Raw genomic sequence first — 25,925 nt, 5'->3', positions numbered from 1 at the left:
AATAAAAAATTGTTAAATTTAATGGACAGAAAGGAGTGATATAATCCTTTGTTATCCAAATAAATAAATAAAATGAGTCCGACTATAAAAATGAAATTCTTATAAAGATTCCACTAATTGAATAATTTCAGAAATCATTTATTGTTTTCAATTAAGCCTTAATTGGAGTTATGAAATCAACATTTGATACTTTCTTGAATTAGGAAAAAAAAAGGCATGGTCTGAAGTTACTATAAATATATTTATGCAATTATGACTGAAATTATACTATTAGGATTTATTGTCACAATTAAAAAAAAAAATCATGATCTTTTGCCAAATGCCTTTCTATTAAGTATTAAGTATTAATTAATCAAACATGTTATTCAAAAAAAAAAAAAAAAAAAAAACATGTAGGAACCTTCTTTCTCTTCTCTTCTCTTCTCCTTCCTCCCTTCATTAATCTTTCATATTTTCATTACAACCAAATTAATCAAACAAAAAACAATACCCACGACGGGACATGTCTTAGAAGCCGGCAAAAGATTGCCAAGTCGTTGACATGTTCTCTTTCCCTGTTTGTTTATGCAAACCTCAAAAAGCCATTGACTTGGAAGTAACCATGCTCCTTTACCTCTAAACTCACCTCAAGTTCAATAACTTCAAATTCCATTAAGTTTCTAAGCTCAATTTGGATGCTTTCTTCGCCAATCTTTCCATTTACCATTTCTCTTAACTCCCAAAATGAGTTTTTTCAATTTCCTTGATAACTTTTGAGTTGCATTTGGCTTTTTTATGCTGATTAAAGTAAAAATATAAGCTTTCCAGTTCTTCAATGGCTGAAATTAGCCTAAAGAAGCTTAATATCTACAATTCTTGGACAATGCTGTTGCGGATTATTTTTGTTTTCAGTTTCTTGCATCTTGTCCAGTGTCAAGATGTGGGTGACTATAATGAAATTAACAACCCTGCCGTTCGTCCTTTAATCACCCAACTTGTCTACAGCAGAATATCAAATCTGACAGCAGTTCTTAGTAGCGAGATCAGTACCCGGTCCAGTTTCTGCGTGAAGGACCCGTGAGTTGCCTTTTTCTAGCTTCTGTTTCAATTTGGTTTATCGGAAAATTAAGGAAACAAGAAAGAAAGAAAGTTAATCTTTCATTTTATGTTTGATGTTGTTCTAGAATATGGGCTATTAATGAATTTAGGTGCTTCTTGCTATGTTGAATTGGTACTTGGTGCTAATGAAATGTTGAGAATTGATTTTTTTTGTTATGCTGTTTTAGGTATTTAACGTTTGTGTCAGAACCAATTTGTTTTAATATTTTTCCTATTCCATCCCTTTTGTTTTAGAAGATTTGTGATTTCTGTACTGAATGCAGTATAGAGATAACTTACAAGCTCATTTTGTTTCAGGAAGGCTGATTGGAATCAAGCATTCAATTTTTCTTCCAATTTGGACTTTTTGGCTACTTGTATTCAAAAAACTAAAGGTACAAAAATACTTCGTTAAAAACCAAACAAATAGCATTCTGTTTGATTGCTGAGAAAATAGAAGAAAAAAAAAAAAGAAAATGCAAAATACTTTGAAATGTAATTTTTGCTGCTCTCATTCAGTTGGCAGTAGTTGAAGCAGACTAATGATTAGTTTAGCATAGGTTTTCACTTCCAGGAAACAAATAATTTGAAAATAGGTTATGGACTTTGCTATTTTTTTCGTTGGCTTTGTTTGTGGACTAAAAATTGGAGAATTCTCACTCATTTTGCATTGGCAATGTGAATGAATAGCTATAAAAATTTAAGGATGGGAATACTTTAGAAAAAATAATTTTTTTTGGACCTTCCGGAAGCTGGGTTTTGTTGAAGTTAGTTTGCTACATATTTCACATGTTTTCTTTTCTGATGAAAACCTGGTACTAATGTGCACTTTTTAGTTCATTAACTAAGGGCCAAATACATAAAAACCGCTGAACTTTTCACCAAAAAAACTTGTGGCACCTAAAACTTGGCGGAAGACCTGTCATTGCCCCTAAAGTTAAAGGTTTGGTAAAGTTGCATAGTTCTCAGACTAGCAACAACAACTTTTAAGGTTTTTGGCTTTTATATACAAAATATTGATTTGATATGTAGTTAATACAACTTTTGGAACAATGACTTTTACATTTTCCAACTATCTGATAAGTGTTTATTAATTTAATTTTATAAGTGTTCTATGGGTCAAGTTGAAGTGTGTAATAGGTGTTCTAACCTGAATTAAATTATTCTCTTTATCCTGTTTTTCTCATATTGACATATCCTTTGGTTTTGTCATTTGTTCTCTTTGATTTAATATGATAAATAGGAGATATCACACGGCGGATATGTACAGCAGCAGAAGTGAAATTCTACTTTAATACTTTCTTTGAGTCATCAACATACGACAATTATTTGAGACCAAACAAGAATTGTAATTTAACCTCATGGGTTTCTGGTTGTGAGCCGGGATGGGCTTGCAGTATTGCTCAAGATCAGCAAGTTGACCTTGAAAATTCACAGCAAATTCCTGCAAGAACTCGCAACTGTCAGACTTGTTGTGAGGGTTTCTTCTGTCCTCATGGTCTCACATGCATGATACGTAAGCATTCAGGAATACTGTAAATGTTCTCTTGAAAGTAGCTATCATATGTGCATTGAGAATCCTTAAACGCTAATTATTCTATTTTTGAATTGACGTAGCTGGTCATTCTAAGGTTAGGTGTTAAAATGTATGTATTTGCGTGTGCCCATGTCCATGATGTGTGTATGTCTTCCCCGGATACCAGAAACTTGAATTATGAGTAGTCTGTTATAATTTTATATTACTAGATCATCATTTACACGAAGAACATTAGTAGAAATGTCGAGTCATTTAATTCCTTACTTTCAACTCTACCATTAGTTTGCTATTTACTGCTTTGTATCTCCCAAATTAAGTTAATTGTTGTTTTATTGATGTGTATGTATATGCATCTTTTCCAATTAATGTCTGATATTTTTATCTGTTTCCCTTGGCATCATTTTCTTGAAGCTTGCCCACTAGGTTCCTATTGTCCACTTGCAAAATTCAATAAGACAACTGATCTATGCGAACCGTAAGTCTAACTCTAGTTCTATAAACTTCGCCCTACGCATCTTATGGGCCTATAATTTGAAAAACTATGTAATGGCTTTGCAGATATCATTATCAACTACCTCCTGGACAGCCAAACCATACTTGTGGAGGGGCAAACATATGGGCTGATGTTGGTAGTGGTGGTGAGATATTCTGCTCAGCAGGATCATACTGTCCGACAACAGTCCAGAAAAATTCATGCAGTAGTGGGTACTATTTTTTCCCCAACCCCGCTTATCATTTTCCTTGCATCTTGGTACAACTTTATAACTTGTTCACAATTGGATTGTAATATTTTAAAACTTTAGTTTTTTGCATTAATGTCTGTTTTTCACTTACACTAACTTCTGTCTTCATGCAATTACAGACAGTATTGCCGGATGGGCTCTACATCTGAGACACGTAAGGATTTTGTTATTATTGTTATCATCTTCATCATTAGTAAAGTTGCATACGCTGTTGTGATGAAGTTTTGGGTTTTTAGTTCGATGAAGGTTCGGGATTCATATAATTGCTATTATTATTATTATTATTATTATTATTATTATCTTGTTTCTGTGTCCAGAATTTTGCATTTCCTCTCCTCTAATTTCCGGTTTTGACCCCTGCTGATCAACGTGCAGGTTGCTTCAAATTAACTTCGTGCAAAGCAAACTCTACAACTCAAAATATTCATGCTTATGGAATTATGCTCATTGTAAGCTGATCATGTTTGCATCTTAATTGGATATATAATAATTAATCTTTCAACCGAGGCAAATGATTTTCAGCCTATTTTGTACATGCTTCAGAGAGACCTGTTCTAAAATTTTTGTTTCGTTCATTATTCTTATAGCTCTTTATATAACATGCGTTACATCTTCTCTGTAACACCTACAAGAATTAGCTGCCTTATATACATAGATGCCATTCATTTGCTTATGCAGGCCGCATTAGCTACTGTATTAGTCATTATTTACAACTGCTCTGATCAAGTTCTTACCACTCGAGAGAGGAGACTGGCTAAATCCAGGGAAGCAGCAGCAAGGAGTGCAAAGGAAACAGTGAAAGCACGTCAAAGGTGGACGAGGGCAAAAGATGCTGCCAAGAAACATGCAAGTGGATTGCAAGCTCATATCTCACGGACATTCTCTCGTAAGAAACTTAGCAAGCATCCTGAACAACTTATGATTTTGAAAAAGGATAAGTCAGAAGTAGAAGGTGATTTATATCTACCTACGCAGTCAGATGATTTGTCTACATCTCTGTCACTATCTGCACCTTTGTCTACATCTTTGCGATTTTCTGCACCTTCAAGTACATCTCTGCCATTATCTGAACCTTTTTCTACATCTGTGCCATTATCTGCACCCTCAAAAGGAAAGAAAAAGGAATCTGTTGACCTCATGCAGATGATGCATGAAATTGAGAATGACCCTGATGGTTATGAGGGTATCAATCTTGAAATTTTAGAACCAAATGATACAAGACACATGCCAAAGGAAAAACAGATGACTTCTCATAGTCAGATTTTTAAGTATGCATATGCTCAACTTGAGAAAGAGAAAGCTATGGAACAAGAGAATAAAAATCTTACCTTCTCAGGAATAGTTAAGATGGCTACTAATACTGAAATCAAAAGAAGGCCTTTAATTGAGATTTCATTCAAAGACCTAACCCTGACTTTAAAAGCAAAAAACAAGCATCTTTTAAGATGTGTGACCGGAAAAATAAAGCCTGGGCGTGTTACAGCTGTCATGGGTCCATCAGGAGCTGGAAAGACCACCTTTCTTTCTGCTCTTGCTGGCAAACCAATTGGATGCTGGATGACTGGTTTGATTCTTATAAACGGGGAAAATGAATCCATCCACTCATATAAGAAAGTCATTGGTTTTGTTCCACAAGATGATATTGTGCATGGAAACTTAACGGTGGAAGAGAATCTTTGGTTCAGTGCTCATTGCAGGTGCATCTCCTATCTTCTTTCACATTTCAACAGCAAAATCATATATTATTATCAATTTCCTATGCATGATAAACCATATTATTTTCAAGCACTAGCGACTAGTTCTCGACCAATAAGCAATAGCCTGCATTATATGTAGGAGGGAGGAACGTAGTTGTGCAGCTGTTCAGGAGTTATGTTATGAGATTACTACTTTTGAATGACGAATTTACTATGATTATCTTGAGATGCTTAAGTAAATTAGAGCAAAGTCATTTCATTAACTTAGGAAAGTAAAGAAAGAAATAGAAAACTTGAGGTGCACTCTGACTTCATTTGCTAGAGTATGCTACTCTAGCCTAATGGCTCAGGTTCTGGTCCTACTATCTTTTGTTTCAATAACTCCATAACTAAGTTAAGCCACAATCATTGAATATAACCTAATTTTAAGGTGTTAAACTTATCACTTTCCTATGTTGGTGGCTTGTTGCCTTCATACAATACTCGACTAGAGTAATAAGTATAAATGGAAGTGTTTTATGGCTCTTTTAGAAGAGAGTGCACCTTTCATTCACTTGCTGAATCAAAAAGTAGCATTAAAATTTAGAAACATTGACAATTGCAGAATAACATCCAAGCATGAAACACTAGCCCACCCTCTGAAATTTACTCTCCATCCCTTTTGGTGATGTTGTCAACCTGCTCCATGTAAATGATGGTCCTTCTAACTAGATTTATGAATAATTGTTCTGAGAAGTAATTGCTAAATTAATGTTCTTGCATGTACTACTATTTTTCGCTTGTACTGGGCTCATCTATTTCTTTCTGCAATTTGCATGATGACCTTCAAATTGCTGCTTCTTTTTCATAATGGACTTTTGCTTATTGAAGACTATCGGCTTACATGCCAAAACCGGATAAGGTTCTGATTGTTGAAAGAGTTATTGAGTCTTTGGGCCTACAGACAGTGAGGGATTCTTTGGTTGGAACGGTAGAGAAGCGAGGAATTTCAGGAGGTCAGAGGAAGCGAGTAAATGTTGGATTAGAAATGGTAATGGAACCTTCACTTTTGATCTTAGATGAACCCACATCTGGTCTGGATAGTGCATCCTCTCAGCTTCTTCTTAAAGCACTTCGGCGTGAAGCTCTTGAAGGGGTGAATATATGCATGGTTGTTCATCAACCAAGGTAACTTTCATGGTTAAGATTGATCCACATTTCATCCAAACGTATGCATCAGGAACGCAAGCTGTTTTGAAATTTCTTTGGCAACCAAAAATGTCATGAATGAGTATGCATTTTCAGATTGTTATATCGCTATATACTTGTTTCGTGTTGCCACCACTAAATGCTTGTTTTTTCCAAACAAGTTAAAGCAACTTTCAAAGAGTTATACTTTATAAAGAAAGACTTTTCAGAACTCATTTTGTGTTCTTGGCATATTTTGGCTGTTGTTACTCCTATAATTACTTTTTCCTTAATTGCTAGAACTTCATTTTCAGCTACACCTTGTTCAAAATGTTTGATGACTTGGTACTATTGGCAAAAGGCGGCCTTGTTGTCTATCATGGTTCAGCTAAGAAAGTTGAAGAATACTTTGCAGGCCTTGGGATCCATGTTCCAGAGCGCGTTAATCCCCCTGACTACTATATTGACATTTTGGAGGGTATAGTAATGCCAAGTGCAAGCTCTTGTATGAATTATAAGGAGCTTCCTATCAGATGGATGCTTCATAATGGGTATTCCATACCCCCAGATATGCAGTGGCATGCTGCTAGACTTGCGCCACCAGCCAACATAAATACCATAAATGAATCAAATATTGGTAGTGTTCAAGTGGAGGAGCAATCTTTTGCTGGGGAATTATGGCAAGATATGAAGAGCCATGTGGAGTTGCACCGGGATAAGATACGGCATAATTTTTTGAAGTCGAGCGACCTATCAAACCGGAGAACTCCAGGTCTATTCCAGCAATACAGATACTTTCTTGGCAGGTAAGTTCTCATTAATATATGATTTTTTAAGGTGCTTGTGAGTATAATATATGTTAAATATATAGGCCATGTATTTTCAATTGCCCTTCTGTTTCAAGAAATTTTCTGTATTGGTTTATTCCAGCAATACAAATAATCCCTTGGCAGGTAAGTTCTCATTAATATATGACAGAAGGTGCTTGTGATTATAATATATATTAAATATATATGCCATGCAATTCCAATTGCTATTCTTTTTTCAAGGAAGTGTCTATATTGTAATAATTAAATTGAAGGGGTAACTAGTCATGTACAAACCCATTAATGAAGTTACAGGGATGATTACATCTAGAAGGTTTGGTCATATTCTGATTAAACTATGTGACTGCTCTGACTGGTGTCCTATGACTAGATAAATGTGAATTTTACTTAGAAGCTTCGTAATAGATATTATCATAGGAAATCATTTGAAAACACAGTAGCCCTTTAATTTCCTTACTTATTATCATAGTGCTAGGGAGCTTATATTAGTGTTTACAAAATAAATAATCAGTTGCAGGCATTTGCCCCTAGAAAAGGGGAAATGCAATTATTAAGATCTTGAGTATCCATGAAACAAAATCCGAGGTAACCGTTTCTGTTTTCTATTCTGTTGATGACTCTTGATGTTCACAATCTTGCAGGGTGAGTAAACAACGACTAAGGGAAGCTAAAATACAAGCAATAGATTATCTGATCTTATTGCTTGCTGGGGCCTGCTTAGGATCACTTGCAAAAGTCAATGATCAAACTTTTGGGGCTGCTGGTTATACATATACTATTATTGCAGTTTGTAAGTTGAAAAACCATCACTCTTGCTGTGAGTTTTCTTTTTTGTCCTCTTTTTGTTAATTGATCTGCTGCCTTGATTTGTAAGTGCAGAAATTTATCAATTGTTTAAACTCTGACTTGATTTTGTCTCCAGCTAACTCATGTTTGTTGTTTATCATTTGACCATAAACTGTTAAGTTGCATATAAAGGCATAACACAAGAAGATAATCAATAAAAATGCTTTAGAACTGGTGTATCTATCTGATTTCTATTATAAATAATTCAATGTAATATTTCTCTGTGAAGAAAATTGTTTTCTTACCACTACTTTTATCTATGCTCTTAGCACTTCTTGGCAAAATAGCAGCTTTGAGATCGTTTTCACTTGACAAGTTACAGTACTGGAGAGAGAGTGCATCTGGCATGAGCAGCTTGGCTTATTTTCTGGCCAAGGACACAATTGACCATTTTAATACAATTATAAAACCTGTGGTGTATCTCTCTATGTTCTATTCTTTCACCAACCCGAGATCTTCCTTCACTGACAATTATGTTGTCCTGCTCTGCCTTATTTACTGTGTAACTGGTATAGCCTATGCCTTGGCCATCTTTTTTGAGCCAGGTCCAGCCCAGCTGGTGAGTAATGGTAGTTCACAGTAAAAAACCTTCTATAAATTGATTGGCATTTCTGCATAGGTCACTTACTCATGCTGTCAAGCTTCATTTCTTGCAGTGGTCAGTTCTTCTTCCGGTCGTTTTGACTCTCATTGCAACAAGGCCAAAAGATAGTGAAGCCTTAAAGAACATAGCTAATTTATGCTATCCTAAATGGGCTCTGGAAGCATTTGTGATTGCAAATGCTGAGAGGTATATCAATCACCTTCTTTGTGCATATGTTAATTTCCAAATGCATGTTATGTACCCTTCGGTATTTCATAGAACTTCATACTATAGATTATACAAAAAAAAAAAAAAAAAAAAAAAAAAAATTTACAATGAATAAATAAACAACAAAGTAGATTACATGAGCGCATCAACTGGAGCCTTCCGTTATTTTTTAACCTCATACCTCACCAGGATTATATTCATGGAAGGAAATTTCAAATTTAAGGTGTGTCAATGAGTCTGCTGATTCATCTGGTCTAGCAAATATTCTGGAAAATAATGCATGCCAGTAGTCAAAGGAAAAATACTGCTTGGTCTTTTTCCGAAACACCAAATTAGCTTATGATGCAATATTAGTTAGCACAATGCACATACCTGAAATGTATTGTGAATTAATTAACCATAACTGAATTATATTAGGAGCTCAAATTTGAAACAAAACCTTGATAGGCGTAATCCCGTAAACATGAGAATGGATTCTTCTAACGTCCAGAATTGCTAACAAAATTGTATTATGAAGATATAACAGTGTATAAATCTCAAAAACAGTTGATGAGGCATGTACTATTTTTTTTTTTTTTTTTTCTGCTTCATTTTCCATTCAGGTACTATGGAGTGTGGTTGATCACTCGCTGCGGTGCACTTCGAAAAAGTGGTTATGATCTCCATAACTGGGGTCTTTGTATTTCCATTCTTATCCTTATTGGCGTACTAACTAGGTTTTTGGCATTCTTGGGTATGGTAACATTTAAAAAGAAGTGAGATTGCCGCTCCAGACACCATTCTTTTGGCATTGTTCTGTGCTTGCATATGCATATATATATATATATATATATATATATATAAAGTAGGCAATGTCACCTTTAATATTCTGTAAAATGACACACACACACACACACACACACAAGTTATTATTGGATTTCTCCAAGTTTTGTAGTATAGTCTAGGGCAAAATTGCTGCAAACCTCATTACAGATAATCCATTTCTTTCTTGTAATGGTATGGGCTATTCATTGTGATAACAGTTTTGGATGACTACTTTCAAACTTTTGTAGCCATTAGTACCTCCAGGCTTTTGCCATGGAGAATAAGAAGCAAACTCAAGAAACTTGCATATGCCCATTGGCCACTGCACTGCAACTTGCATCATGAGATCAACATACACATTTATGGGATGTCAGGAATGGATATAGGATGAAAAGTTTGAGGCCTGAAAAAAAATTCACCATTGACAAATTTTATACTATTTTGTATAAATTAAAAAATTAGATGGAAAAAAAGTATAAGAGAAACAAATATTTAGATACTTAAGAGAAGGATTATATTAATACATCATTAGTCTTTTTTTTTATATAGAAAAAATCAAGTTTCCTAGTCTAAGCGTGTGTTTGGTTTTGCTTATTTATGCAGCCGATAGTTGTTTTGTATCCAACAGTTCTATAAGCTACAGTTAAGAACTATGATTAGAAGTTTTTTCGTATCAGCTCAGCTAGTAGTTAATTCGTATTTATATTATTTTTAGCTTTATTAACCTCATAAAAAAATTATTAATAAAATTATTTTTATTCCAAATTAATATTTTTTATGATATTTTATTTATAATTATTTAAATTTTTTCTTAAATATTACTTTAAAATTTTAATTAATATTTTTATTCATATAATACATTAAAATAAAAAATAATACATTCAACTTAAATAAAAAAGATACACGTACATTACACATTATAATATATAAAAATAATTATGTCTACAATAGTCATTTTATATTTTAATAGCGACTGTTGTTAAAATTTTACCAAAAGCGAAAAATAATCAACTATCAGTTGATATAAATAGCTGAACGAAACGGACCCTATCTCTCATATGAATTAAATTGTAAAACTGTTGTCAGGTTTGTTATGAAATTAGTCTCTCCAACCTGAAGGTTTAAGATGATTTTCACAAACTCCATCAGCATTTCTATCATAGTGTGAAAGTAAATCAATCCTTGCACTTTCTGACAGGGTATTGCCCAGTACTTTCAATAACATACAAAATGGATAATGATTCTATCCTTCAATGACTTAATAAAAGATGTATGCAAAATTCCCTTAGCTCAAATAACCAATTTGTACATGCTAAAACAAAACCATGTTCAAATGGTTTCCTTTTAGGGTCAAGTTCTTTGTCATAAATGGCTTCCTGCTCGATATTCATCGGCATTGAGGGCTTCACCTTCTGTATCTTTTGATTGCTACTGGCAAAAGTATCCTCATGTAAGTTGCTATGAAGTGTAATTGAACTTCTGGTTCATTAAAACATAATTATTCTTAATTTGTGTGCATAACTTGTAAGCAACTGTAACCAAAAGATCGAAATGCCCTGTACATGTCTCGTGTCATTCTGCAGAAGCTCATTTCCATATGATGTCCCCCAAAAATTGAAGTGCTGGAACACCTCTGATCTCTACATCAATTAAGGGTGCTTGTATCAATGTCAAGCTGGAGAGTTCCGGATCACTTTTTATCATATCAAGAGCACGCCCCTGATCCTGAAATGTATTTTTTAACAGAAAATGAAGCTTCTCAATTAACTGCCTGGTGAACTTACAATTTAAATATCATAAAATTTGGCTTCTGCTGCTATTGAAAGTTTACAGGCTGCAGAGGAATGATAAATCAATCGATACCTTTCTTTTCATTGCACAAAACTTGCAGTCAGAGACAGATGGAGGAAGAATTTGATTAACAATAAGCTTCTTAACAGGAACATGCTCATTTTTCAAGGAGGCCCGTAACCTAGAGGACTCATTGACTGCCATTACCTGAGAAAATAAATAAAAGGGTAAAATGGAGCTATTATACCCTAAGATAGTAATAATGCAATTAGCTACTTGACATTTTGGTATTCATGAGTAATCCAGCCACAAATAGATCTGCATTGAATTATCTGTCCCCAATTCATACGCGAAGCATTCATAAGAATACAAAGGAAAGACAAAAGTAAGCACCATTCTATTAATTGAATGAGGAACTAGGTTTTTCCAAGCCTACAAGTAAGAAAATTCACTTTTCAATCAGCAAGGCAAATAGAGAATATATATATATATATATATATATATATGAGTATTAGGAGAGGGACTTTAAACCTAAATTTGTTGTCAAGTCATATCTGCACTTACCACTACGCTATGCCTTGGTGTGACATATAGAGATTATTCAAATGAAAGAAAATTCACTCTTCAATCAGCAAGGCATATAGAGAATATTCAAATGAAAATCTGGAATTTTTATTACCGTTGGAATTGTTACTATGACAAACTCTGTCGAGTCTGTATCACGAAAAAGCTCACGCACTTTTATCATCCTTTCCCTCAGTCGTTCCAACTTGTCAGCCTGTAAGATATACATATATTATTGAAAATAAAAGAGAGAAAACTAAATGGACTGAGCACGAGATCTGCTCCCAGTGACTTCAGGCTTACAGCATCTTGTCGGGTTTCTTCTTGGCCAAAAACAGATTTGATTGCAGATGTGGCAGAAGATATTTTTTGTTTAAGCTGCAATAAAATGCAAAATGATTCTAGAGTCATGTACTTGCAACCAAGTAAGAAATTGTTTCAAACTTAAGTCCATGTAAACTAATATTATACAAGAGGCAATGAAAGGAAATTAAAATTGTACTCCACAGTCTAGTCAAATGTGAAAAATATAAATCAGTACAAATAGAAGACATAATTATGGTTTCTTGTACAAGATCAAAGAGCAATAGAGGATAAGAACAAAAAGAAGGGCAATAGTTGATCACGTATTATTTTAAAAAACTAAACGTAGGATAATCAACCAACATAGCAATAATGAAAACTACATGATTAGTGTCTTGGGGAAGCACGTAAAAGAGGCCCCAAGATCAAAGAAATGTTGGTATATTCTTAACTGATATTAACAAGAACATACACAGTAAATTAAGCCACATGAACAGACTGTCGGTAAGCACCCCAAAATCAGTTAGAAAAAGATTAACTCAATAAAAATGAAATCACCATGCATTGATAGTCAAATAAACTGGTAATAATAAAAAGAAAGAAAAGAAAATATTCACAAAAAGGTTACCAACATTCTCTACCTAAATCCAATCCAACCAATACCAAATCAACATTAAATGGAAGATCCAATGCTAGGAATAATCTTCCAATATCTAGCTGCTTGATTTAACTTTTAAATTTAGTACTTCCCCAAGATATATAAATTCTAGATTCAACTATATCAACCAAATTATTTTATCCTTAACATGGTTTTAAGTGCCTACAGAAATAATTCCTTCATCATTAGCTTCATTTCTGAAACCATACTCAAAAGTTAAAGATCTGGAATTTATGGATGGAAACATTTATCTTAGAACACGCACTATCAATATTAACACAATGAAAATGACACGTATATATACTTAGCCAAGAAACTTATTGAACTTCCTAGTGGTTTTGCAGACTTTTCATGAATTGATTTAACAAAAATGAGTTATCTCAGCTGTGACATTGGTTTTCTACCTTCAATATCTTGCCTATGGATGCATCCAGGAAGTCTGGTAAGGACAAGAGTCGCAGTGTATGTCCCTGTAAGAAACAATCATGAATCTCAACTGATTCATTTTAGAAATTGTCACATAAAATATGGAACTTTTGCTCACCGTAGGTGCAGTATCAAAAACTATTCGAGTGAACATGCTATATTCTGGTGATTCTAGGAATTGCATCACCTGCCAAGTTTGCACTATAATCAGCAATGCCAAGGAACCCAGAAAAAAAAAAAAAAAAAAAAAAAAAAGAAAAGAAGACAGACCAAATGCATCTAACAAGCAAAATGACAAAGCAGAAAGAAAAAAGACCCACTTTTGAAATTGCTATAGCTTCATCCAAACCAGGAGGAGGCGTGTCCAGTAGCTCTCCCAATTTCAACTCCCCTAGCTTCATCAACATAGGAATCAAAACAGGTAGAATCAGGGACCAGAATAAGGAAAAACTCAATTATATAAAAATGTTCCCAACGTTATTTTTATAATATGGGGAAATAACACATTCACAGTGCAAAAGATGGAGATGAAATAATAGACTACTTTTCTATCCCGTCCTGGGTTTAAAATCCCATGTTAATCCGACATAAAAAAGTGTGTACACTTATGTGATGGTAAACATGTACCCTATCATTGAGGCCTTCAAAAAAAGAGATATTTGTAAACCCATAGAACAATGACAGTAACTGAATTCTTAATAAGAGCCTTGAAGTCATTGGAGGCAAGAACAAAAAAGATAGTATCTCAAGTAGAATTGCTAATAACTACAGATAAAAATCACCTGTTCAACGAGCATTCCAAGGCCCATGCCTTCCATGAAATCTTTGACCCCAGTTCCTCCAGTTTTTTGAGATGCAGAACGAAATTCTTCCCTAGCCTTTTCAGGGTTTATCTGTTTTAAAACTACAGTTCTTGTTCAGCATATAGCCAACAGACTACCATAAACTCATTAACAATTAGTTCTTTCAAGTACATTATCAGCAATTCTAACTATAACATAAAAGGAACACCTATTACTGTTGCAAAAAAAATTTGATAAATTTACAGGAAGTATTGTTCCACACACCTCAAGTGCATACAGTGGGTAATCAGGTCCTTCAACAGGTACTAGAGCCCCGCCAGTTAAATTCTAAATGAGAAACATATATATAAGCATAATGACTGCTAGTCAGACTATTCTTTTAAGTGCAAAGCAGATCTCACAAAACAAAAAACTTTTTTCTTTTTTTTGTCTCAAACCTGTGCAAAAGAGTCACTCAAAGAATGTGCTGGATCAGTTGACACTACTAAAGTGGGGTGCCCATTGTTTGCAAATTTCACAGCAAGTGAAGCAGCACAACTTGTCTTTCCTACTCCCCCCTTTCCGCCAAGCATGTAATACTTCCTTTGCGTCCCAGAAACCATATCATCAAATCCAGCAACATCTTCTGCTGGAGCAACTACTGATCTCACTGAAATAAATAGCACATGAGATATTCATTTTTATCACAAACCAAGTGGTCCTAAGAAGTGATAACTGTTAAAAACTACAAGGGACACTCCTGTCTAAAATTACCTTCCAAACCATCAAGTATTGTGCCACAAAACAAACTTTCAATTCACATCTTATATTAAACTAGGAAAATCCAGGCATGTATCCAGTCAAGCATTTTCCATAAGAAAATCCTAACATTTCATAGCAAGTGAAGATACTAAATATATCATTCTCTATAGCTGTGTCATATGTGGTTTAGAAATAGCAAGTTCCATATTCACCTAAGGCCAGTATACAACATGTGCCAAGGCCCAAGTGCAAGTTGGAATTCAGAAATGGAAATATTTAGTCAGTTAGAAAACTGTCTTTTTTGTCCATATATTTTCTCAATAACTAAATGGACTCACTCACAACACAATGCTTTTGGCATAAAAAAAATTGTTTTACACAATTTAACAAAAAAGGTTTGCATAATCTTCCATAACACATTAACATGGTGAAAATTATAACCAAAACCTGAAAAATTATTGTTTGCATCCTTGCTTTTGAAGTGGATGGATAGATAAATAACCAAAACCTGAAAAATTATAACCTCGAGTTTTAGAAAATTTATCATCACATTGAATGGAATGGAGCTCAATTTTCCGTTTTGCCTTTCCTTCATCAATTCAAAATGAGCAAAGCACTGTAAGTCCTCTGTTCTAGTCTCCACACTTCTTTTTTCTCTTCGTAATTGCACTATATATTATTCCTAAAGCAATTATATTTCACTTTAATTCCCCTAAAACGCTACCAAACTCGTCTTTCTTTGCCAAACATAACCACCTAAACTAAACAATTACCTAATCACAAGTTCATGAATATATATATCTAATTCTAAACATCCGAATTAAGTAGCGCTACAGCAATTCATATACCAAAGACACAAAGTACAAATAAATCCATCAAAACTCCATAATTGGACCAAAAGACTACAGCCAAAATATTACAACCGACTGAAATTGCTAACCCGAAATCAGGTGAAAAACGATAAAAGCCTATACAGAATAACAATTCATAACAATTGGGTATGGAAGAAATCACCTCGAAGTGAATTCCTAAAAGGCTTTTGCCTGATAGAGATGGCGATAAAGCTTGTTTGGAGAGAGGTTGAGACGTGGGAGTTTGGCGCAAAAGAAAGCAAACCCACTGTTGCTGCTGTGGAGTTCCTTGAAGTATACAACTTACGAAGAGAAAATGAAGAATAAGTAGAAGGAAGCATACAACAGTAAGCGCTGGTTGTTGCCATTTTAATTCTTACAATCGCTGCTCCTGGTAATGAACAAAATTTAGTTCGTCTGTGTGTGTCCGTATATACCTATACTACTATTTATCTTTATAGAGAAGTAAAGAAAACTCTTTTGCTTTTGTGAGATAATTGTATATAAAAACTTGTTTGTTTCTCGTCAAGAAAATTTTTACTGTTTGTTCTATAATAAAATTTATATGTATATATTATTTAATACTTTTCATTTATCAGCAATTAATTTTTACATAATAAATACACTTTTTATTTTATTAAAAATAAAAAGAAATTAAATTTTTAATAATGTTTTTTATTTATCATTTAAATTTACTAATTATTATATTGCATTCCTATAAATTTATCCTTCCTCAGTCCACAAAAATAAATAGTTTTGTGATAGTTATTTTTTTTAAAATGTTTGCCATAGTTTTTTCTATTTATTAATATAAACCGTTTTGAAAATATTTAAGAATAATCAATATAATTTTTTTCAATTTTATTTTATTTATATTGGATATAATAATTGTCTTTATAATTTTTAAGGAGTAATTAGTTAAATAGATTAATATTTTGTTAATTTGGGAGAACTAATTCCACTATAAGTTACAGCACAGTAACTTTAAATGATTAATACAAAGCAATTTATTTTCTTTATGAATTTAAATAGTCTTGATTAAATATTATTAAGTATGATTTATGAGTCATTTGTTTGAGTTAAATTTTGAATTAACAGCTTATTAAGCTTAATGATTGAGAATTGATTATTAAATAATCCATGAGTGTTATATAATGTCATTTGCAATAATATACTCTTTTTAGGCATTTTTAAATGCTCTATAACTCTATAATTGATGATTATGTGTAAATACTTTTTCTAGATCTCCCATATAATATTTTATTAGTACCTAATAAAATAATAATCGAAAGATTAAATTTTGCAAAGAAGATAAAACCAAACCAAAAGACTGTAAAAATAGATTATTATTTTTAAATACATAATAAAACTTGTAGGCCAAGTTCATACGTTTCTTAAAACGGCTACCAGAAAGCAGTAACTTGCGAGCTTGGACAGCAACTTCCTATGGCGATAGCTAGAAACATCTTTCAAATGAGGGGGGTACTTACTGCTCTCTCACGAAATAGTAATCAGCCATGTACCGCCGCTCCTTTAAACAGAGGTAACTGTTCTCCGTGTCTCGCTCGATGTAGTTCTTGTTTTTATGTTTGTGTTTGATAAGCTTGGAGTTTTGTTCATAATCTTTTAGATTCTTTCTCTTTTGGATTTTATAGCGAAAAAGGGATATGGGTTTGTTACTGATTAAAGTAAAAATGACAAAAATCATGTGAATTGATTGATTTAGCTCATTCAGAAATTGTTAGGGTTTAGCAATTAGCACAAGAAAATTAGAGCCTGTTTGAATTGAGTAATATTCTTAATCACCACCAATTTAGTAACATTTTCAATCACCACCCTTGACCACTTTCACTAAATACTAACACAGAGATGCTGATGGTCTTATTGCTTTAGAGTAAGATGAGAATTTAATTTAATAAGTTTCTGCGAACAATTCAAAATTTCTAACTTTAGATTACCATCAATGTGCTATTTTTTGACATTCTAAATACTAGGATTTGATGATTGAATTTGGAAAAAAATCTTAGATTATTAATGCACAATCGAGATGTTTTTTTTTTTAAACACTGTTAAGGGATGAAACTAATATTAGAGTGTCAAGCTTGTTTATCTTTAAGTTTCTTGGAGCATTTTTACCAGCTTATGTTATCCATCTACTTGGGAAATGTGAATTATAAGATTTAGAAAGGAAATGTCTTTGCCTATGTTGATGGCAAGTTTATAGTGCATTAATTGACCTAAGCCTAATTCAGATTTAGGGTTTGAGCCTTTAGCTTATCATATTGAAATGCTTGATCAGTTAGGTTTCCTTTAGCTTGGCTCTGTTTTTCATTTATCAGCTGAATTCAACTTCAATTTCAATCTAGTCAGTGTTGTCTGTGCTTAAGTAATAAGTAAACTATCATTTAGTTTCTGTCGATTATTTGTTTAAATTTCTTCTTTGTTTACTCATTTCGTTCATGGGGGTGTATTGAAGGTTTGTCACAGTAGGATTGAATTGACAGTTTTGTCAAACAAGCTTTTATTCAATAGGCATTGCCATTGCTGATATTTGTGAAGGGCTTCATGAAGTTCGGAGTCTTTAGGTTTCGGTGAAAAAAATATTAATGTTTAACTTTGGTGTAGTTGGAAGTGATGGATTTTATAATTCTAAGTTACTATACAGATGGAATGCTGTTATATTGATTTTTAGGCATATACTGATTGTTGGGTTGAATTCCGTACTCATTACTTTCTTCAATGTTTGGAAGAAGCCGTCTATGAAAACTGCAGCAGATAATAGTATGACAACTTTGAGACTTTACTTTAGGATTGAGTGATATTTTTAATCACCACCAATTTAGTAATATTTTCAATCACCACCGTTAACCACTTTCACTAAATACTAACACAGAGATGCTGATGGTCTTATTGCTTTAGAGTAAGATGAGAATTTAATTTAATAACATGCTAAAGTCTAAAGCCCTTTATTCAATCAATGTACTAGTCTTACATGGGATAATGGGACTGCAGGGATTGATAGTTGTTGGTTCTGAAAGATATTTATGATATTTAGGACACCAATTTAGCAGAAAACAATTTTTGATTTACTGTGTCAAATACTCTCTCTGTGTCTGTGTGTGTTTCTCTGTGCATGAGTCATGAGTGGAATAGATTGCTCCTGAACTTTGGTGCACATTTGTTTCACCCTGGAAATGGATGCCTAAATTAGAAGAATACTATTTGAAGTTTACGTCTTAGACTACTAAATAGAATTTTTCGGTTATATTAAGAGGTAGAGTGAAAAATAGATATCATTTCAATGTATATTCAACTTGTTTAAGTACAAAAATATATATATATAAAAAAAAGGGGGGCTTCCTTGTGAACCTAATAAAAATTGGAATACTATTTCAAGAATTTCTTTCTGTTGTTCCCAATTTAGAGCAAACCAAATGTGATTTATGGTAGCAGCAACTCTTCTTGTGATATTTCTGCATTTCATTGAAATATGATGCCTATTATCTTGTGCCTTAAGACATTTCATTTTGTGCATAAAATCCTTGCTGGCTGAATCATATCATACTTCTGCAAGTTCAGTCTTCACTAGGGATGAATTTTATAGAAGGTGGTTTCAGACACGAATAAATCCAGCGAGTCAACCACAAGACGACAATGCAGAAAATAATGAAACCAATTCTTTGAAGCCCAACAACGACCCTGTAAACATTCTTTCACAAATAAACAGCAATGAGAATTCCACTGTGAAGCACTCTGCTATATCCAACTTGAAAACATCACCAAGGCATGATCTTGCAATGATCTTCACCTGCAAGGTCTGTGAGACAAGGTCCATAAAGACAGCTTGTCGCGATTCATATGAGAAAGGTGTAGTGGTTGCACGTTGTGGTGGCTGTAATAACCTACATCTGATCGCAGATCACCTCGGGTGGTTTGGAGAACCGGGAAGCATCGAGGATTTCCTAGCTGCTCGTGGGGAGGAAGTTAAAAAAGGTTCTATTGATACGCTGAATTTAACTCTGGAAGATTTAGCTGGAAGCAACATCTCAAGCAAGTAAAACTTCGGCTACCATGTAATGTAACCCTATAGAAGAGAATCAATTTTGTGAACTTTACACTAACGAAATAACATGATTTATGACCTGATTATTTTGTTAATCTGCTTTTCGAATTCAAAATTACATATTTCTTGTACCTTTGAAATGAATGATCTGCTTATGATTTACTGACTTCTGATTTAGAAATCAAATCAGCAGGTTTCAGGCAATGCTGTTGTGGGCAATGGTCAAAAACATTTCAACATAATTGTATGTTAATATTTTTTTACATGATAAAATTTACAACAAACACAAATTTAAGTAAGAGAAATGCAATTTAATTGAAACTAAGATTAAGTTTATGTAATTTTTGTAAACTAGTTAAGCTTGTGAACCACTGCAAGCAACCTTTGAAAACAACCCAAGCCTGAACAATAAATTTGAAGTTGATTCAGGTTCAACTCAAAGCTCCAAATAAATATAAACAAACTAAGATTTGAGTCGTATGATATTTTGCTTTCAGCCTTTTAATTTCTTTTCTATGTTGTATTTCCTTCAAAATGCAAATAAAAATCTCTCTTTAGTCTTTTATAATTCAAAAGAAAAAAAAAAATCGCTATACAATTTCTTAAACATACAACTTGAATATATACGAAATAAATAAATAAATAAATATAGAGAGAGAGAGAGAGGTGTAAATCAGCTATCTAGCGTATGAATCAACTAAACCAAAAACTTAGTCGATCAAAAACCTCTAAAGGCTTTACATGATGTGCTCTGTCTGTGTCTTGTGCTTGTATTCTTATTGAAAAAACAAAAATGGAAGAAAAAGCTATAGACTCTTGCAAAATTCAACGGGGGGCCATAGAAACAGAGAAATCAATAGGCATACCAATTCTCTCTGCCCAATTCTTTGATTCCAAATACAATTTTGAAATTCTAACGGCGACTTGTTCCATATCCGGCCTTTTTTCCGGGTCCTCCTCCGCACACTCCAACCCAATCAAGACCATCTTCTCCGCCACCTCCACCGGATAAGAATCCTTCAATCTTCTATCCACCCAACTCCTAATACGATTGCCTCCGCCTTCACCGCTACCCACCACCTCTCTTGCCCTCTCAATAACACTAACTCTCCTAAACCCTCCACTCCCTTCATCAAACACATACCTCAACGCCTCTTCCCCTGACACTAGCTCCAAAACCACCACTCCAAAAGCATACACATCACTTTTCTGCGTCACAACTCCACTTTCTTGAAATTCCGGCGACATATACCCTCTTGTCCCTTCAATTTTCTTTCCTTTACTGTCACTCCGGTCAAGACTTCTTGACCTTCTTTCACTTCCATCAATTTCTCCACAAAGCTCCGCCGTACCAAAATGACAAATCTTTGCGTTTAATGGATCTTCAGTTATAATAATGCTCGAACACTTTATATGGTTGTGCACAAAACCCGAACCTGAACCCGAATCCGTACAATGGTGGATGTAATCGAGCCCGTGAGCAATATCTGTAGCAATTTGCATTCGGGATAACCAATTTGAAAGAATCGTGTAATTACGATTTTGTGGGTTTCTTAAACAAGTAGCTAAATTAGCCCCATGAACGTATTCATAAACAAGATATATACAATTTCCTGAAGTGGTGGCGCCAAGAAGCTTAACTAAACTACTGTGATGACTCCGGCAAATTGTGGATAACCGTTGTTGGAGCTCCGGTAACTGGATTGGGTCACGGTGACGGAATTTTCGCTGGGTAAGAATCACCTCTTTCTGGCGAATCTGACAGCGCCAAGAAGTGGAAGAAGAGGAAGAAGAAAAAGGTTTTGATAGAAAGTTGTTTGTGGCCCTACAAATTTCAATAAAGTTGTAAATGTTAGGGCTTTCTGGTAGAGAAGCTTCTTTTAAGGTTTTTAGAGACTTTTTGGATGGGATTGAAGAAGAAGAATATGGGTTTGAATAGGTGTTGAAACTTGAAGAAAAGAAATTAATGGAGGAGGATGATGGATAATTGGTAGAGGATGATTCTGATGATAATGATGATGGGTTTCTTTTAAAAGGTGATTTTGAATGGTGGGATTTTGGGGTTAGAGATTGGATTATGTTTGTGCTCTTTTTTGATCTACACATGAGGATAATTGGAACAAGAGAAATAATGTTGTAGAGGTTCTTGGTGGAGGCGGCGGCGGGAGGTGGCATAAAAACAACCAGATTGGTCAAGAAACAATAAAAAACTGAGAAAAATGGAGTGAGAAAGAATATTTTTGGAGGTTCTTAGTTTAGTTTTGTAATTTTGTCCCTGTCAAAAACTTAAAAGAAGATGAAGATGGAATCTGGAAGAGAAGAAAAGAAAGATGGAAGAGAAGATGGTGATGGTCTAATGACGTCTTTGCTTGATGAGCAAATACGTGTCACATAACGCGAGAGTCTTCCATGTACTGCTTTTGCACACATGCGGTTATTGGTTATTGGTTGGTCCAGTCAAGGTTAATTAGCAAGGTCTCTTACCCACTATCCTTCAAATGTCTCATAATTTATGTCTTGCGTAATAGATTAATTAATATAGTTAAAAGGGAAAATTATTATTTAGTCTCTGAAATTTTACATAATTATTTAAATAGTTCTTTATATTTATACATATATTTATAACGTTCTTAAGGTTTGCCATCGTCATATTAATTGGTCCTTCCGTAAAAAAAATACATTTTTTTTCGTTAATTTTGAGAGGAAAAGACGAAATTATCCTTTGGAAAAATAATTATTTCGTCCCTGAGGTTTGCCATAATTATTAAGTAGTCCTCGACATCTATATAAATATTTATAACGTCCCTAAAGTTTACTTCCGTCATATTAATTGGTTCTTCCATAAAAAAAAATAAACTTTTTCCTTTAATTTTGAGTTGAAAAGACGAAATTATCCTTTATAAGTTTTTATTGACATTATTGTCAATCCCTTTTCTTTAAAATACCTGAAACTCAAATTTTCACCATCTTCCTCAATCCAACGCGGTCTTCATTGCCACCACCGTGTCTCTGTCAAGTATCATCTCCATAACCAGATCACCAACAAAACTAAAAGGAAAAATAATTATTTCGTCGCTGAGGTTTGCCATAATTATTTAAGTAGTTTCCGCCATTTATACAAATATTTATAACGTCCATGAGGTTACTTCCCATATTACTTGGTCCTTCCGTACAAAAAACACACTTTTTGCTGTTAATTTTTAATAGAATAGCCAAACTAACCTAAATCCTCTAATCAAGGAGAGAGAGAGATAAATGAATGAAGGGTGATGATGGCTTGATTGAGTTTGGATGTTGGGTTTTAGTTTTGGTGGTAATCTGGTTATGGAGATGATAGTGTTCATTGACACGGTGGTGGCAATAAAGACTGCGTTGGGTTGAGGAAGATGGTGAAAATGTGAGTTTCAGGTATTTTAGAGGAAAGAGATTAATAATAATGTCAATAAAAACTTATAAAGAATAATTTCGTCTTTTTCACTCACAATTAACGGGAAAAATGTATTTTTTTATGGAAGGACCAATTAATATGACAGAAGTAAACCTCAGGGACGTTATAAATATTTGTATAAATGTAGAGGACTACTTAATAATTATGGCAACCTCAAGGACGAAATAATTATTTTTTCAAAGGATAATTTCGTCTTTTCTTCTCAAAATTAACGGAAAAAGTGTATTTTTTTTTACAGAATGACCAATTAATATGACGGTGGCAAATCTCAGGAACGTTATAAATATATGTATAAATGTCGAGGACTACTTAAATAATTATGTAAAACCTCAGGGATGAAATAATAATTTTCCCATAGTTAAATTATAATTTGTTTTCGTTTCTTCTTAATATATTTTTATATTAATATTTTAAAAATTAAATGATTAATATTAAATTATCCTTAAAATTAATTAATTATTTAATTAAATAGATTTTTATTGAAAATTTAAAAATTGATACGTTAATTTTATTTATATCAAGATTTAATTAATGATAATGTAGTAGTTTGATTATTATATTTATTAATTAAAAAATATATTAAATAAAAATAAAATAATAAAATTTAAATATTATCTACTTCCAAAAAAGAAAATAGCATAATAATTTTGGGGACGGATAAAAAATAAAGTAGGACAAAAATTATGATAATCTAGATTTTATTAATATAAATTTTTATAAATTTACAATTAAATATTTACTTTATATAAATTATAATTAGGATATTTTATAATTTAAATTTTTTTGTTAAAAGATTATTATTAGTAAATGATTTATTGATTTATTAATAAAAAGCATATATATGGATATATATTGACTACCATGAGTCTCCGTATACTTATGATTATATGAGATTATTTTTGTTTTGGAGTTGGATGCATGAGTACAAATAATTCAATTATCTAAATATAACTTATTGAAATAATTGGAAAAGTCTATTGAATTCAAATTGGTAAATGATCCATAAATATTTAACTTAATGATATTAATACATGATATTATAAGGTCGCTCACCATAAATTTTTTCAACCTATATTTTCAGTTTTGCCTCTGTTTGGAACCATATGTGTTATATTAGAAAAAAAAAAGGATTATTTAAGAAACTTTCAATTTATTTTTTTATTTTTTCAAATAAATTTTAAAAGTTTTTGTTAAACTCTTTTAGTATTTTTCAATACTATTATTTATTTATTTTTTATTTATGCATACTATAAATTCAAAAATTTAAAAAAATTTATAATCTACAAAGCCTGTTAGTATAAACAAAATTTTTTTTATGATTGTTCTTCGCACTTATATAAAGAGCGTACAGTTTTGAGTTTGAGTATTTTCTATCACTATTGTTTTTATTAATATAATAATTTTTTCTTTATTTTTTTAAATCTATTGACCACGTTATTACACACATATGATTTTGTAAATCAGATTAAAGTTGGATCATTTGATATAAAGTTTCGAGTTTGAATCTTCTTTGTCACTATTATTTTCACTAATATAATAATTTTTTTTTCTTTATTTTTTTAAATCTATTGACCACGTTATTACACGCGTATGATTTTTGTGAATCAGATTAAAGTTGGATCATTTGATATAAGTTGAGGTGTTCTTTGCCCCAAAAAATTAAATATGATTCTTTTTCCTAATATTACAAGTTTAAGGCCTAAATTGAAATTTATTCCGGATAAAAAAGGTTATGGATGAGCTGTGACATGTGGTTATATATTGAGCCAATACTATCATTTCCTTTTTCCCGATTGGTTATGGACACATGGAAGATTCTTTTGATTGGAGCATAAAAATGATCCTTACTGAGATATATTGAATGGTCTAATAATAATAAGAACAATAATAATTCTTTTCAAAGAGAAAATAATTGTTATTCAATATATTATTATTATTATTATTATTATGAAAAGTTATGATGATGGGTTATAAAATCAACCACCCATGTGGGAGATTTGACTTAACCTTAATCTTTACAGTTCATGGAGGCCTAAAGCTGCGTTAAGTCCTTTGTTTTGTAAAATCTTACCTCACACTTACAATTAAAAAATAAAAAATTTGAGCATTCTATTAATTAGATTATACATAACGAAGAGAGGGGAGAGTGGTATACTTCAACTTTTTAAAAAAAAAAAATTAAATTTAAATGGAAATGAATTTATATTCTCACTCTAAAGTAGGGGATTAAAAAAATTTTAAAAAATTAGAGAGATCAATTTATAAAAACATTCAAAGTTTTATAAAGAAAATGAATTTTGGATTTAAGGGGCCATCCATTCCCATAGTTTTATGTGATTACAATAATTTTATTTGCATGATTGATAAAACATATGCGTTAAGAATTTAATCAATAAAAATTATTTTACTTTTTTTTTGTCTTTTAACTCATTAAGATATTAATAACAGTCTTTCATTTAATGAATAAATATAAAAGTTATTATGAAAAAAGTAATTGTTTAAATATATAAATTTAGAAACCTTGCAAACATTTTGAAACATTCGAAAAAGAAAATAACAAGCAAATAAAATGGGACTGAGGGAGTAATAAATATGATGATTGATTTTTTCAAAATCTCATATTGCTCATAGGGTATGTAATGTATAACATACGTGGATTAATATACTTTATCAAAATTATGTAATTATAATTGAAGGTGTATCATGCTTTTATTATTTTTTTTAAAAAAATGTGTATTATGTCTTTGTCTTATGTGTTCTTGGAAAAA

General features: G+C 32.6%; 4 protein-coding genes across 4 annotated transcripts; 2 read left to right on the top strand and 2 right to left on the bottom strand.

Moving 5' to 3' along the window:
* Nucleotides 1-382: 382 nt before the first annotated feature.
* Nucleotides 383-9,818, top strand: LOC105650934 (ABC transporter G family member 24). The gene is made up of 14 exons (XM_089722968.1): nucleotides 383-1,056; nucleotides 1,396-1,472; nucleotides 2,321-2,593; nucleotides 3,026-3,089; nucleotides 3,173-3,319; nucleotides 3,477-3,511; nucleotides 3,733-3,806; nucleotides 4,036-5,054; nucleotides 5,925-6,221; nucleotides 6,536-7,027; nucleotides 7,690-7,838; nucleotides 8,164-8,453; nucleotides 8,551-8,684; nucleotides 9,308-9,818. Exons 1-14 carry the CDS (start codon nucleotides 815-817, stop codon nucleotides 9,462-9,464), a joined length of 3,450 nt encoding a protein of 1,149 aa, XP_089579094.1. The 5' UTR covers nucleotides 383-814; the 3' UTR covers nucleotides 9,465-9,818.
* An 818-nt stretch (nucleotides 9,819-10,636) lies between these two features.
* Nucleotides 10,637-16,092, bottom strand: LOC105650933 (P-loop containing nucleoside triphosphate hydrolases superfamily protein). Its single transcript, XM_012237900.4, has 11 exons — nucleotides 15,810-16,092; nucleotides 14,492-14,703; nucleotides 14,319-14,381; nucleotides 14,034-14,144; nucleotides 13,572-13,646; nucleotides 13,370-13,438; nucleotides 13,230-13,295; nucleotides 12,168-12,242; nucleotides 11,980-12,078; nucleotides 11,373-11,507; nucleotides 10,637-11,234 (listed from the first exon to the last, which is right to left on the bottom strand). The coding sequence occupies exons 1-11, from the start codon at nucleotides 16,012-16,014 to the stop codon at nucleotides 11,097-11,099; spliced, it is 1,248 nt and encodes a 415-aa protein (XP_012093290.1). The 5' UTR covers nucleotides 16,015-16,092; the 3' UTR covers nucleotides 10,637-11,096.
* Nucleotides 16,093-17,023: 931 nt separating this feature from the next.
* ZR3 (Zim17-type zinc finger protein) lies at nucleotides 17,024-19,840 on the top strand. Its single transcript, XM_012237899.3, has 2 exons — nucleotides 17,024-17,189; nucleotides 19,226-19,840. Exons 1-2 carry the CDS (start codon nucleotides 17,093-17,095, stop codon nucleotides 19,702-19,704), a joined length of 576 nt encoding a protein of 191 aa, XP_012093289.1. The 5' UTR covers nucleotides 17,024-17,092; the 3' UTR covers nucleotides 19,705-19,840.
* Nucleotides 19,841-20,244: 404 nt separating this feature from the next.
* On the bottom strand, nucleotides 20,245-22,126 carry LOC105650931 (lysM domain receptor-like kinase 3). The gene has a single exon (XM_012237898.4). The coding sequence runs from the start codon at nucleotides 21,882-21,884 to the stop codon at nucleotides 20,535-20,537; it is 1,350 nt and encodes a 449-aa protein (XP_012093288.1). The 5' UTR covers nucleotides 21,885-22,126; the 3' UTR covers nucleotides 20,245-20,534.
* Nucleotides 22,127-25,925: the final 3,799 nt, after the last annotated feature.

The sequence above is a fragment of the Jatropha curcas genome, chromosome 6 (genome assembly GCF_041381405.1).
Source record: "Jatropha curcas cultivar XTBG-Jc1 chromosome 6, XTBG_Jcur_1.0, whole genome shotgun sequence".
Taxonomy (NCBI): Eukaryota; Viridiplantae; Streptophyta; class Magnoliopsida; order Malpighiales; family Euphorbiaceae; genus Jatropha; species Jatropha curcas.
Note: the sequence above shows the minus strand (reverse complement) of the source record. Positions and strands in the feature narration are given on the sequence as shown.